This window comes from Mustela lutreola, chromosome 15, assembly GCF_030435805.1.
Source record: "Mustela lutreola isolate mMusLut2 chromosome 15, mMusLut2.pri, whole genome shotgun sequence".
In the NCBI taxonomy this organism is placed as follows: domain Eukaryota; kingdom Metazoa; phylum Chordata; class Mammalia; order Carnivora; family Mustelidae; genus Mustela; species Mustela lutreola.
The window spans coordinates 3,642,424-3,653,606 of record NC_081304.1 but is presented as its reverse complement, the minus strand read 5'-3'; the positions used below and the strand labels follow the sequence as shown (position 1 = coordinate 3,653,606).

The 11,183-nt window shown below is 63.7% G+C and overlaps 1 protein-coding gene across 5 annotated transcripts; it reads left to right on the top strand.

Annotated features, from left to right (window-relative positions):
• The first annotated feature begins 1,235 nt into the window (after positions 1–1,235).
• On the top strand, positions 1,236–9,616 carry TMC8 (transmembrane channel like 8). 5 transcript variants are annotated; one of them, XM_059150460.1, is made up of 16 exons: positions 1,236–1,389; positions 1,833–2,192; positions 2,401–2,549; positions 2,890–3,039; positions 3,314–3,396; positions 3,887–4,023; positions 4,267–4,414; positions 4,776–4,946; positions 5,255–5,394; positions 6,746–6,869; positions 7,139–7,236; positions 7,405–7,588; positions 7,821–7,879; positions 7,972–8,130; positions 8,537–8,615; positions 9,124–9,616. In XM_059150460.1, exons 2-16 carry the CDS (start codon positions 2,032–2,034, stop codon positions 9,379–9,381), a joined length of 2,100 nt encoding a protein of 699 aa, XP_059006443.1. In that variant the 5' UTR covers positions 1,236–1,389; positions 1,833–2,031; the 3' UTR covers positions 9,382–9,616. The 5 variants fall into 5 exon arrangements, with proteins under 5 accessions (XP_059006443.1, XP_059006442.1, XP_059006440.1 ...); XM_059150459.1 differs by having other exon boundaries at positions 1,239–1,389; positions 1,935–2,192; positions 7,749–7,879; XM_059150457.1 differs by having other exon boundaries at positions 1,239–1,389; positions 7,749–7,879.
• Positions 9,617–11,183: the final 1,567 nt, after the last annotated feature.

The following is an 11,183-nucleotide window of genomic DNA, read 5'->3' as shown; positions in this document are numbered from 1 at the left end:
ACGTTCATCAGCCCCCAGGGGTGTCCTCTGCCAGGGAGCTCCACCTGCACCTGCACCGAGAGCCCGGACTTTGAAAAAGCCCGGCAGGTCGGAGGGGAGGCTCCCAGGGCCCGGAGAGAGAATGGGCGGGGTTTAGACAGTGGGTGGGGTCTGGGGACCTTTTGGTGGGGGGGCTTGAGAGGCAGGCAGGGTGGAAGGTGAATGGGAGGCCCTCCGGGGGAGGAGAACAGGGGAGCAAAGCAGGATTCCCAGAAGACAGGATATAATGCAAGTGGTAAAGGGGTCCCCAGACCTGAAGTTGGACAAAGTTGGAGGGGCCAGCGTTGGGGCTCAGACCGGTTACTTTGGGCTGGATTTTGGCACAAGGCACTGCCGTATGAAGACTGGGCGGGCTGAACCCTTGCCTCTCCTCCCAGGGCCCTTCTCCATGCACACCCATGCTCCAGCCACATGGTACTTGCGTGACCCCGGCCCAACTTGCAGGTCACCTCCCATGGGAAGCCTTCCTGGATTGAACCCTGTTGGAGCACTTGCCATTTCCTGTTGACATGTTCTTTTTGCTTGTCTGTTCACCCTGCCCCCACTCTCTGAACCCACTGTGCACTGGGCACCAGCACCCAGCTTGGAGCCTGTCATAGAGGAGGGGCTTATGTCATAGAGAAGGGATCCAGGCAGGGATGCAGAGAAGCCATCAGAGCTGAGCTGGATGCACGGGGCCCTGAAGGAGGTGGAGAGGGAGCAAGGAGGGAAGGCAAGACCACAGGGTCCCAGGGGACCTCCAGGAGAGAGAAATGGCCAAGATGGCTTGCCTCGCTGGAACGAGTGGCACCAATTCCTGAGCCCTTACAAGAGGCCAGGCTCTAAGTGATAAGAGCCAGTGACCAAGGCGGGATGTTGAGGATTAACGGCAAGGGCTTCTGAAGCAGCCCCAAGTGATGGGGTCCACCCATGCTGTCACTATCAGCTCGCTCTCACGAGGACAACCTGCCACGGGTAGATAAGTGCCCCTCCCCCCACCTCTGGCTTCGGCTCCCAGGCACAAAGGGACCCGTAGGGGGGAGCACGCTGGAGTGGCAGGGAGGGACAGTGTGACACCACCCCACCCCCTTACCAACCCTGACCCCACAGGCCTGGAGGCTGCCCCTCCATGCCCCGCCCTTCCCCCCACCCCTCCTGCCTGCCCCCGCATGACACAGGAAGTGTCGGCCCCAGAGAAAGCAAAGGAAACTGTGGAGGGGGGGGTGCAAGAAGTGGAGGGGGAGGAGATGGCGGGAGAGCTGGGGTTCCTGTCATGTGACCCCTCCCCCGGTTCCCTCACCGTCCGGCCTAGCGTGGAGGGAGCCAGAGCAACGAGGGGGCTCCTCCGGGGACTTGGTCCCTTGTCCCCAGGTGAGCTGGTGCAGAGTGGCGGGAGGAGACAGAGCTTGAGGGGCTGAAGTCCAGAGAGAATCAGGTGCTGGGACTGCTGAGGGGTGGGGTCCCCTCCGGAGTCTGGGGCTGTAGCCATGACTCCTCATCTGGGGCCCCTGGGGGGCGGGCAGACCCAATCCTGGGGGCTGGACCCCAGGCGGCAGGAGGGTCCCAGTACATCCAAACCCCGCAGGATACTGGATTCTAGGAACTGTCAGGGTTTGGGACAGGGGCCTGTTCCCACTGGGAGAATTACTATGGCGAGAAGAGCCAGAATTATCTTGACCTCAAAGGCCTGTGGCCACAGGTGGCAGGTGTGACCTGGCTGCAGTAGGCCTCTGTGGCCACACCTGGCTTTGTGTTTGTCTGGGACAATCCCATCGCCCCATTACCTTTGGATCTTTCTCCCCACTGACCAATAGGAAAACGGAGGCCTCTGGCAGGGGGTTGCTTTGAGATGTGCCTGGGGACCCAGCCCAGAGCGGCTCCAACTGAGTTCTTTTCTTCATCTCTGGCTGTGCCAGGGCCAAGAGCTTGAAGCTCACCCAGCAGGCAGCCCACGTCCCTTCTAAGAGGGGGGGATTGCAGCCCGGCGCCTGCAACCTCAACCCCACTGCAGAGATGATGAGGCAGTGGTCAGTGCAATCCGGCCAGGCCCTCATGGAGCCCGAACCTGAGCCAGGGGTCGAGGAGCTGTGGGAGCAGGAGATGGAGCGGCTGTGGTCCTCCCAGGCTCAGGTGCGGGAGCTGCCCTACGCCATGGTGGACAAGCGCTTCATTCGGTGGGTGCCGCCCCCCCACCCGCCTTGGGCAGGACCCGCTGGAGGCCAGATGGTGGGGGTGGGTGGGGCACCACCCAGAGGATGCACCGGTGGGATGGGGTGGAAGTCACCAGCCGTGGGAAGACGCCTCTGGCCCCGGGCATTGCTCTGCCTGGCCCGGTGGGCACAGCGGGTGACTCAAGGATGCCCCACCACCACCCCAAGCCAGGCAGCTGCGGGAGCCCAAGGGGGTGAAGACCTCTTGCTGGCGGCGATGTCAGCGCAGGTGGCGGACTGTCCGGCGGCGCCTAGGGGAGGCAGCGCAGCGGCTGGCCCGGGGCTTTGGGCTCTGGGAAGGGGCTCTCTACGAGATCGGGGGTAGGACCCGCACCCCCAACCCCACTTCCCCCCTCCCACCTCCCTTCTCTGGAGGCTCAGGGTCCGGTTTAGAAACCCGAGGCCACCGTCCCGCTTGCCATTGTCCCTCCAGCCCTCACTGAACAACCCCCCATCCTTTCACACCCCTCCCGCCCCCCACCGAGGCGCAGAACTAGGCGGGTGACAGCACCCCCAGATGGCTGTCGCAGGTACTGCTGGCCACTGATCCGCGGTCCTGCAGGGCGTCTGGTGACCCCCACCCTGCCGGCTTGGTCAGCCCTCGGGTTCCCAGCGGGCCTGGCCTGGTGCGGTTCTGAAGGCCCCGCTGCCCTCCTCACAGGCCTCTTTGGCACCGGAATCCAATCCTACTTCACCTTCCTGCGCTTCCTGCTTCTGCTCAACCTTCTGATCCTGCTGCTCACTGCCAGCTTCGTCCTGCTGCCCCTGGTCTGGCTCCGCCCCCCTGACGCCGGCCCCTCCCTTAACTTCAGTGAGTGCCCAGCCTCCCCCCTCCACAATAAGGTCCTGGAGGCCCTCCTGCACCCTGGGGACCCTGAGGGGCTGGTCCAGGGCTCAGAGTGCTGGGACAGCATCGTCCTGCTCGAGGCCAGCTCCAGGACTCTCCCGGACCGTGCCTTGTGCGGCACCCTCCTCGGGTCCTGCTCAGGCCTCCCCAGATGGGGAGTGCTATGGAGGAGATGGGGGAAGAGCCTCACCTTTGCCTTGGGGACCCTTCCCTACTGCTCCCCTCTCCCTCCCGACAGCCCTGGAGTGCCCTGGTGGCCTCCAGCCCCAGACTGGTGTTCCCAGATTCCACAATCGACTTTGGAACGTTTTAACCGGCAGGGTAAGTGAGCTCCGTCTCGGCGATGCATCAGGAGGGCTGGGGGACCCGGAGAACCGGCCCCAGGGGACCGCCGTCTAAGAGGACCCCCATCCCTTCAAAGACATTGGCTTCGAGGGGGACAGTTTTACATACACAGGCCGGCGGGGACAGTGATGGGGTCAGAGAGAGGCCAGTATGCACAGCCCAGGGCCATGGTCCTCGGTACCCAGCTGGGGCGGGCCGTGTAAGGACGGAAGGGAAGAGTGTCCGGGCCTGTGGGATAAGCACCGCCCCACCCTCGGCCCTGGGTGCCACGGAGAGGTCACCGAGCAGACTCCCGTATTCCAGTCCTCTCTCTTACTCAAAGCTGTGTGGCCTCGCTCTGGGACTGTGACGTGGTGGGGATGCTCTCCCTCCCTGCCGAGGAGTCTGTGACAGTTAGAGAGCCCAGACACGGGAAGCACTTAGCACACAGCCCGCATGACCTGGTTGTCACCGTCCACACCCCCAGGCCTTTGCGGACAGCTATCTCTTCTATGGCGCCTACCGGGCGGGGCCGGAGAGCAGCTCAGCCTACAGCATCCGCCTCGCCTACCTCCTGAGCCCGCTGGCCTGCCTGCTGCTCTGCTTCTGTGGGATTCTGCAGCGGTGAGAGCAGAGCCCCTGCCTGCTTCTGGCTCTTTCCCTGATCACCCCTCCCTTGGCTTGGCAGGAGGGCCCTGGCCTCGTTCGGTGGTTTCACGGCCCCGATTGTGTCCCCAGGGGCAGAGCTCAGGGACACTGGCCCCATATCCCCACCCCTGACCCCAGGCTGCACCCGGGGCTGTCCGGGACTTCCCACCCCAGACCTGGGTCCCTCCCCCATGGGCCCTTGCCTCCTGCTCCCTCCAGGATGGTGAAGGGGCTGCCCCAGAGGCTGTTCCTCGGCCAAGACTACAAGTCGCCTGTCAGTGTCAAAGTGTTCTCCTCCTGGGACTTCTGTACCCGGGGACAGGAAGCGGCCACCATCAAGAAGCATGAGATCAGCAACGAGTTCAAGGTGTGTGCAAGGGTCTGGTGTGGGGACATGGGTGTGTGCACGAGGGCATGAGCGTGTGTGACTTTGCACGTGAGTGGGTGTGTTTTGGAAGTGTGAACACACGTGCGTGTTCCAGCCGGAGGCAGGGCTGTGCCAGTGTTTGGGCATGAGCCCACCCACCCCGTGCAAGGGGCCATGGTCTACATAACACCGGCCTCCGCCCCTCACCTGCACCTGCCCCAGGGTCACACCAGCCTCCCCTGGATCCTGGCAGCCCGTCTCCCCACGAACACCGACCTGGACCTGACCGCCTCCCCACTCCACACAGCGCCCTGCTGGCCGGGGAGAGACCCGACCATCTGTGTCCCCACCCCTGTGACAGGTGGAGCTGGAGGAAAGGCGTCGGTTCCTGCTGGTGCAACAGGAGACCCGGGCCCAGAAGGCCTGCCACCTGCTCACCCACCTGCGGGTCAATGTCCTCATCGGGCTCCTGGTGGTTGGGGCCATCAGTGCCATCTTCTGGGCCACCAAGTACTCACAGGACAACAAAGAGGTGCCAGGCCACAGATGCGTTCGTTTAACCCTGGCCAGAACTTTGGGGGGGGGGGGGACAGGGTGGACCCACCTGGCAGATGAACAAGCTGAGACTCAGAGAGGTAGTCACAGGGCACCTAAGGTCCAGACGAGCCAGACCGCCTGCACCCGTGGTACCCCCAGCCGCCATGCTGTCGCTGGGAACAGTCCGTGGGCTTCCTGGTGCCAGGCCTGCACCAGGGGACACTTGAGGGGGCTGTAGGGCGTGGGGGTGCTGCTGGGGACCCTCTGGTCCCTGGGCACCCCCTTACCTGTTTTCCCCTGCAGGAGTCCCTGTTTGTGGTGCTCCAGTACCTGCCCCCTGGGGTCATCGCCCTGGTCAACTTTCTGGGGCCCCTGCTCTTCGTCTCCCTCATCCAGCTGGAGAACTACCCGCCCAACACGGAGGTCAACCTCACCCTCGTCTGGTGAGTGCCACCCTTGGGGGTGATGGGTGGGGCGGCCGTGTGGAGGGTCAGGTACGGAGTACGCTGTGTCCTGCTGTCTACCTGGGTTATCGCCTGAAGCTAGGGCACCTGAGCAAGAGAGGGCTTGAGGGAACTTCCAGAAAACACCATCTCGGAAGCCTCCATCTAAGATTTTCCGGCGCCTTCCATCCAGAGCCAGCCAGCAGCCCGCATCACACACCAGCCATTCAGAGAGGCCAGTGACAGAACAGCCAGAGGGGGTCTGGAGCCAGCTCTGCACACAGGGAAATCGGGAACGTGGGATGTCACCCCGTGACAGCCTTCACATGATCTGTGACGTGGGGACCATCCTCCGCCCCATTTGACAGATGAGGAAACTGAGGCTCATGGGGTCAAGTACCTCAGCCGAAGGCAAGCCCACCATGCCTGCTGGGTGCATGTTTGGTACAAGCCCTCCTCCAGCCCCGTGCTCTGCCCTGTCCCCCTGCTCAGGACCAGGATCCTGCCTTGGACTGGAAGCCCCTCTCGGAGCCTCCTCTCCCTCCACGAACCCCAGTTCTGCTTTTCTGTCTGCCACGCCCCCCCCCCCATTGGCTCTGTCTGCTTTGCCTTCTGCTTCCTGGGAGCAGAAGCTGTCCAAGCCCATTCAGCTTTCCTGCAAGGTGCACTGTGGTTTGAAGCTTTATCTTTGGAGAAGATGGTAGCACAGGCACGTGGTAAAAAGTTCAAAATGCTCCAAAGGATGAAAGAGGGAAAAAAACCAGCCCCCACCTTCCCTGCTTCCCAGGCTCCCTCAACAGAAGACCCACTGTTCCCGGGCAGACTGCGGTCGCCTGTCGGCTCTGAAAGTCCAGCCCTAGATATAAAGGGCATGTGATGGGCATGTGATATAAAGGGCATGTGGGGGGGCTAGCCATCCCACCCGGGGGGCCCGGTGTGGCAGCGTCCGGGGGCGTGAGGCTCGAGTGTGATGCGTGAGACGCTGCGAGTGCGCTAGCGCGTTAACAGGCACGGAAGAAACCTCGCCTCAGCTCGAAGGATGCAAAAGTCTCATACAGCAAAACTCCAGACTGAGTGTGGGTGGGGGAGGGTAGCTGGACTCCGCAGTGTTTCCCAAAGTGATTTCAAAACAGAGCCCTTCTCTCCTGAATCATCTGGAGACCAGGATTCTGGGGAACACCCTCTGGGAAAGATGGCCACAGACAGAGCAGGTGGAAAGGAGGCTGGGCTCTGGATGTGGAGGGAGCTGGACCCGGGAGAGACTGATCCCAAATAGGGACGGCCACGCGCAGACCCTGGGTGGAATGCGGCCGAGCGCCTGAGCCCCGCCCCCGCCCCGCCCCGCCCCCAGGTGCGTGGTGCTGAAGCTGGCCAGCCTGGGAATGTTCTCCTTCTCTCTGGGCCAGACCGTGCTGTGCCTCGGCAGAAACAAGACCAGCTGTGCGTCCTACGGCTACAACGCCTGTGATTACCAGGTGGCTGGTGGCTCCATCCAAGCCTGTCCCTCCCGCCCCTCTCCAGGGTCCCCTTTGTGCGTGGGCAGCACACCCCCAGGGGGCAGCTTCACAGCACACCGCGCGCTCGCTGTGGGGTTTCCCTGCTTGGATTTCACCCTGGAGGCCCGGGTTCTAACTCAGTAACCCTGTCAGACTCTGGCCTGGCTCTGCCACCACAGGGCCCCCCACCCCGGGGGTGGGGGAGGGGCGGCTGGGGGCCAGGGGTGACAGGTCCCCCTCTGCTCCAGTGCTGGGAGAACGCGGTCGGGGAAGAGCTGTACAAGCTGAGTATCTTCAACTTCCTCCTCATGGTGGCCTTTGCCTTCTTCGTCAGCCTGCCGAGGAGGTGAGGCCTGGGGACACCCACGGTGGGGGGGACGGGGCTTGTCTGGGAGTGGCCGCTGGCCGCGGCCAAGGGTGAGCGGTTCTTCCCATGGGTCTCCGTGTAAGCCAGTGGGGCGTGGTGGGTCCCTGGTCGTGACTGATGTGGTGCCGGGACGCTCCCCGCCCCCAGGCTGCTGGTGGAGCGGTTCTCGGGCCGCTTCTGGACCTGGCTGGACCGGGAAGAATTCCTGGTGCCCAAGAATGTCCTGGACATCGTGGCGGGGCAGACGATCACGTGGATGGGCCTCTTTTACTGCCCGCTGCTGCCCCTGCTCAACAGCGTCTTCATCTTCCTCACCTTCTACATCAAGAAGGTGAGCGACACGGGCTGGGGAGGGGGCATGGAGCCCCTGTCAGCAGGGCGGGGCTCGGGTCCCGCTTCGGCCCGCCCCCTCGGGGTCCCTTCCCCGGGCCTCGGGCTCCTTGGCGTCTGCGACTGGCTAAGGACCCCCATTTGCTGTTGCTTGCCCCCAGTACACCCTCATGAGGAACTCCAGGGCCTCTCCAAGGCGGTTCCGCGCCTCCAGCTCCACCTTCTTCTTCCAGCTGGTGCTCCTCCTGGGCCTGCTCCTGGCCGTCGTGCCCCTGGGCTATGTGGTCAGCAGGTGAGAGCGGCAGAGGCGCCTGCGGCTGGTGGGCAGGGAGCTCCTTTCCCGGGGGCCCTGCTGCCAGCCCTGCCCTGGCTCTCTCTCCCCAGCATCCACTCCTCCTGGGACTGTGGCCTCTTCGCCAACTACTCGGCCCCCTGGCAGGTGGTCCCACAGCTGGTGGCCCTCCGGCTGCCGCCCCCTGCCCAGCGCGCCCTCCACTACCTCGGCTCCCACGCCTTCAGCTTCCCCTGCCTCATCCTACTCAGGTGCCTCTCAGGGCAGCAGGGGCCGAGGGAGGGCACACCTGGGAGGGGGCCCTTCCTTCGATGGGCACCCCCGGGCAGTCTCACGGGACCTCACAGGAGCACAAGGACAGGCAGGGAGGCAGGGTCCCAGGGGCGGAGTGTGGGCCCAGAGGCAGGTAGGCCTGGACAGCACCTTGGGATGTCACCTGTAAAGCAAGCGCCCATGTGATGGGGGAAACACAGTGCCCCCTGCAGGCGCGCTGAAAACCTGCCCGGAGCGGGGAGGGGCTGCCCGCGGGAGGAAGGAGGGGACAGACGCAGGGGTCTGCGGGGGAGAAGAACCCGGGAGGTGTTTTTGAGAAACTGAGGTGGGGAGAGAGAAAGGTGGGGGAGGGGCCACTGACCTTGGATCTCCGTCTGTCCAAAGCCTTGTCCTGACCGTCTGCGTCTCCCAGTCCCAGGCCAACGCCAGGGCCATCCAGGGGCTCCGCAAGCAGCTGGTGTGGGTGAGTGTCCGCTGGGCTGGGGAGGGGCCAGACTTGGCCCGGGAGTGTGGCCTCGGGCTGGCAGCCCCCTAACAGGAACACGGTTGATAGTCGACAGCATGCTACAGCAGTAGCATCACCTGGCGTCAACTAACTGCGCAGCTGACATTTAACTCGGGCTCTCGGTGGCGGGCGGGGACAGAACCCTCGTGGGGGCGTGGTCTCGGACCGGTCGGGGGCGGGACCCTGGAGGGGCGGGGCCTCCTTGGGAGGGGCGTGGTCTCTGGCTTGGCTGGGGCGGGACCTGAGGGCAGACTGGAGGCGGAACCGTGGCGGGGCGTGGTCTCGGTGTGGAGGCGGAGCCCATGGGGGCGGGGTGTGGGGGCGGGGTTTGCAGGCGGCCAGGCCGGGGACCCGGGACCGCGGACCGCGGAGCCGCCGCGGCCGGGCGGGCTGCTTGTTCCCGGATGGCTCCTCGGAGGAGGCGCCGCTCGTAACCGCTCGCTCGCTCCCCGCCCTCTCCGCACAGCAAGTCCAGGAGAAGTGGCACCTGGTGGAGGACCTGTCGCGACTGCTGCCCGAGACGGGCTCTGGCGGCTCTGTGGGGCCCGAATCCCCTCCCTCCCGAGCTTCCCGCCCGCGGTCTTTCTGCCCTGGATTCCCGTGCCCCGGCTCCCCGGGCCCCAAGGCCCCTAGGCCAGGACCTTGCCTCGAGGATCCAGCCAGGCCAGGAGGTGGCCCTGTCGCCGCCCCTAGATTCCGCTTCCCCAGCGCCTCGGAGCTGTAGCACCCACCCCTTCCTCCTCCCCGAGCCTCCCCAGGTCCTGACCTACCTCCCTGCAGCCAGACTGTCCCTGGCCCCAGGCTCCTGCCCCCTGGTGACTGATGCTCTCAGGGGGCCCTCCTGCAGGCGGCGGGAGAGTCCAGGAGCAGCAGAAAGAGAATATGGGAAATTGTATTTATATTTTTACCTCAGTCCTGTAAAGTTTCAATTTTTGTTGAATGTTTTATAATGTACTTAATATATTACATAGTCATACAGCAGAGTAACCCCTGAATGCAACTTACAGATACACATTTATGGGGGTGCTCAGAAGTGCCCCCACTGTGGGGAGCACCACCACAACGTGTCCGGGAAGGGTAAGGCCTGGCCACGGTCGAGCAGACCGGCGCCGTGGATCTGCTGTGTTCTGAGGGCACATGGGCCCTCACAGCCTCCTGGGGCTCCTTCTCCACCTGTGAGACCCCTGAGCCCCACAAGCAGTGCTTGCGTCAACCAGCAGCAGAGCGGACCCCGGAATTTGGCTCCAGCATGCCCACAGCATGCCCACGGCATGCCAGGAACGCCCCTGACCCTGACCCTGACCCCGGGGGCTTCCCTGAGTCTGCAGAACAGAGGGTCCAGGGCAGCCTCTTCCTGGCAGGATTCCTCACTATCTATTCTAACCCAGGACCCCACATCAACAAAGTGGGCCTCCTCAGGCACCCAGAAGCCCCTGCCTCTGCCGTGGTTCGCAGCCTTAGAGGACTGGCCCTGTGCCGAGGCTGCCGAGGTGCTCAGCCCAGGTGCGGCCAGCAGCCAGGCATCGGGACTCCCGGAAGCTGCCAGGTGACTCTCCCCAGCGGCCAGGGCTGAGAACACTGGCCTGAAGAGCTGTTGGGAGGGAGGCACAAGAGAAACCCCATGACATGCTCTCCAAGCCTCTGTTTCCCCCAGGGGCCTGGCTCCTGGCGGGATTCCCAGTCATTGAAGGCTTGGCCAGCTGGGCCTCTCCCACGGCTGTTCTCTCTCCCTCACCCCGTGTCACATGACCCTGTCTGCCTGTCAGCAACTGCCTGGTCTCGCTCGTTCCAGGGAAGCACACAGTGCGGTGGGCTCAGCTGGCCGAGGGCCACCGGCCTGTCCCGGGTGAAGGTGGCCCATACTTTTAGCAAGTGGCTTAGGGCCAGTGTGTGGCCCCCGCCTGCCGCAGTAGCAGGAGCTGGGAGCTTGGCAGAAATGCAGATTCTCAGGGCACCGTCCCCCCTCCCTCACCCCGACCTCCTGACACAGAAACTGTAGGGGTGAGGCCCAGCGCAGCAGACATTCACGGAGAACCAGCCAAGTGCAACACCAGGCGAGGACAAGCTTGAGGAAACCAAACGCCGGGCCTGTTTGCTCTGCTGAAACGTGAGGCAGACACCATGCTCTTCTGAGCGGCTGCGGGGATTAAATGAGCAATTACATGTCAAGTGTCCGGACATGTGCCTTGAGTCATGAGGCTTGATTATGGCCTGACTCCGTACAATCCAGGTGACCAGGACCCTCGTGAGTCCTCTCCTACGTGCCGCCTGTGGAAGGAAGGAGCAGAATAGCCCAGAGGACCAGCCCCCTCTGTAAACATTCCAGGCTGACAGATGGTGCTGGGGCCGGTCCCATCCAAACCTGAGAGAGATGTCTCGAGCCCTCCCACCACGCAAACCCCGTCCCCTGGACACAACATGGAGGGGAAAAACACAAGTTTTTGGAGACGAACCGGGAGCAGCCTAGACGACCCCTCTGTCTTACAGCCCCAGTTCTTTGGGTTCCTGCCCGACCACTGCAGCAGA